The sequence below is a fragment of the Buceros rhinoceros genome, unplaced genomic scaffold, assembly GCF_000710305.1.
Source record: "Buceros rhinoceros silvestris isolate BGI_N320 unplaced genomic scaffold, ASM71030v1 scaffold6913, whole genome shotgun sequence".
Classification (NCBI taxonomy): domain Eukaryota; kingdom Metazoa; phylum Chordata; class Aves; order Bucerotiformes; family Bucerotidae; genus Buceros; species Buceros rhinoceros.
In genome coordinates this window covers 8,337-11,215 of record NW_010405288.1, presented here as the reverse complement: position 1 = coordinate 11,215, position 2,879 = coordinate 8,337, and the positions used below count along the sequence as shown (strand labels likewise).

Here is a 2,879-nt window from a genome sequence, read left to right as displayed (position 1 = left end):
TGGCAGCCCTTTGCAGTCCCCATGGGTGTCTCAGCCAGCATGCAGGGCACGGGGAGTGCAAGGGCCTTGAGAAAGCGCCGAAGAGGGGCTGGCTGCAAGGCAACAGCTTCCACATTAGCCCCAACAAACTCCTCATAGATCTGCCGCAGGTGGGTGAATGCAGGCACCAGGTTCATGTTCAGCTTCTGCAGCACCTCCTGGAGATCTGGATCAGGACTTTCCTGGAGAAAGTATGGCTCTGTTAGCACATCCCCACTACCTGGAGTTGCCCAGGTCATTGTCACCATGCTGCCAGGTGGCTTCACATGATACACAGGCACCAGAGGCAGGCGTGCATGACTGAGGTGCCTATAGACATCCCTCACCAGGTCCTGAAAGGTAGGTAGAACGTTTGTCACTGTAGGGAAGAACTGCAGGTAGTGGGAGGCGAGGTGCTTCTGACAGACCTTCATGGAACAGAACCGGAGTCCTTCAGGTCCCAGGGCTTTCCACTGCTTGGTGAGAAAGGCACAGTATAGTGGAGCCATCAAGTGCCGGAGCAAGAAGACATTCCAGGCTGCCTCTGTGCTGCCTGAGTCACAGCGGAGCCCGCGTCTTGCTGCATCCGTAGAGAAGTTGGCATTGATGTGCACAGGCAGCCCTGTGGGCAGTGGCAGTGGGAGGGTGGAGAAAGCTTTTCCCATGACTTTGTCCAAGCACAATGGCTTCAGGCAAGCAGCCACAGCCCCATAGGGTAGCCGCCCAGGCACTGGAGGCTCCTCAGCCCCTTCCTGCACCCCAATTTGGGAGACTACTCTCCACACAGTGCTGGCCTTGGCCTTGCTGTTATTGACTGTCATGATATAGGAGACGGAGGTGGGACTGTTCCCATCCTTGGTTTGGCTTAACCTCTCTTGAAAAGCCTGTCTCAGCTTTGCATTGCCATCTGTCAGCTCTGTGGTCACCCGCAGCCTCTCCAACATCTGCTCCCCATCTGGGGGGATCTCAGAAAAGACCACAGTGCAGAGATACCGGAGGAAAAGCACCAAGTCCTCACCTTCCTCTTCCAGTACTGTCTCCATGGCCATGATGTCTTCATCCCGCACAACTATGTCAGACACCCTGGAGAAGGTAGCCCCAGTTGCAGTGCGGAGTGGCAGCCGGAAAAGGACACCCTGGTTCAGGTTGAAAAGGGAGGGTAGGAAGGTGCCATAAACATCTGGAAAGGTCCTCTTGAATTCAGGGTTGATAGCAAACATCCCACCAGCTCTCTCAGTTGTGGCTCCGGGCACGTAACAGAGATGGGGATCAAAGACACACAGCGCACTGTCTCCAGTAAGGAAGGCTGGGCAGTCAGTGAAGTGGAAAACAGTGTTGAAGCCAAGGCCGTATTTGCCTGTGACATCCTGACGGCCTTGCTTGCTACCCACCCCTAGATGCTGAATGCCTTCGATGTCCTGTTGCTGGAAGGGGCTGTCATTGTAGATGCAGAGGGCAGGACCCTGCAGGTGGTTCCAAGCCTCACTGAAAGTGCCCTTCACTGGGTGCTGCCGGCGGTCCCACACGAAGTGCACAAGCTTTGCACCAGCATCGTCTGCATTCTGGAGCAACTCTTTCACCATATCACGAGCAGATACTGGGTACTCACTCAAGATGTTCTTCAGCCGTGTAGGCAGGTCTTCACAGGCACCAAACGGCTGCACCCAGAGGCTCAGGTCTGCAGTGGGCAGTCGGTTCTTCTCCAGTGCCCGGTGGCATGTGGTAGGCACCCCACAGCGCAGGGCTGTGGCTCGGGGCAGCTGTTCATGGCACAGCAGGACATCTCTGTCAACTGGCATCCATGGCGTGTCATTGAAGTGGAGCTTGTCCCGTGGACGCAAAATGCCATCCTGGTCAGGTAGAAAGAGTTGCTGGGTCTGGTAGGCATCTGGTTCTTTGTCATCTGCCATCAAGCCACGAAATAGCAGCTGCAAGGCCAGAGCCAGCTCCGCAGCTGGCAGCGGCTCTCCCGCATGCTTCTCTGCCAGAATACAGAGCACTTTGGAGTAATCATCCCAGGTGAACGTGTGGCGCAGCCCCACACACTTCCAGAGTTGGCTGTAGCGCCGATACTGCTCTGGGAGCTGGTGAAGATACGGGGCAGCCTCAAATGACAGTGTCTCAGCCACAGCCATGACTGGCACAAAGTGGGAGTCCACCAAGATGAAGGGATCCCCTTGGGCCACTGCAGAAGCCACCTCATCCCAGCTGGAGTGATCTCTCTGGAGCAGGGCATCCAGGTACCTGTAGCAGCAGTGGGTGCTGTCCTGCAGGGTCTCCAAATGGAGAGCATTGGAGCTAGAGTTCAGTGCCTGTAGCTGCTCAAGGACTGTAGCTGCTCGTATCTGCCGGTCCAGCCCCAAGAAGGACGCAACATCCTCGGGGAGGCTGAATTTTTTCCCCAGCACTTTAGGATCCAAGGTAGGGTGGACGAGTCCCACTAGCAAGGCATGGGCATGGTGGTAGAGCTGGGCAGCTGGCAACAGCACATGTTCGCCTGTGGGCAGCGTACCAGGGAGGAAGGGCACGGTTTGGAAAGCTGCCTGCATGGTGTTGTTCACCCTAGCTTCCACTGCCTCCTGAAGCAGCTCAAGGATGCAGGCAGCCCTCCGGTAGCCCTGCGCATGGTCCTCTGTCCAGATAACCTGTACTGTTCTCGCCCGCTCCAACAGCTCTGGCAGGGTCATTGTGTCCTTAGTCATGCCCAGCCTCTCCAGTTGGCTTAGTCTTTCTGGGGAAAGGAATGCATCCCCAGTAGGGAAGCGCCCATCCTTAGGGTCATACAAAGAAGCAGTGCGGCCTCTGGGATGCACCAGGCAATTGATGAGCTGCAGGTGGCCATGAGGAGTGGCAGGGATGCA

The 2,879-nt window shown here is 56.4% G+C and overlaps 1 protein-coding gene across 1 annotated transcript in view; it reads right to left on the bottom strand.

Annotated features, from left to right (window-relative positions):
- The window catches only part of LOC104491273 (sacsin-like), a 14,529-nt gene that overhangs the window by 3,335 nt on the left and 8,315 nt on the right, over window positions 1-2,879 (bottom strand). The window contains exon 14 of the mRNA XM_010133659.1: window positions 66-2,789. Within this exon, the coding sequence (XP_010131961.1) occupies window positions 66-2,789 (2,724 nt within the window). The remainder of the gene's footprint in view (window positions 1-65; window positions 2,790-2,879) is intronic.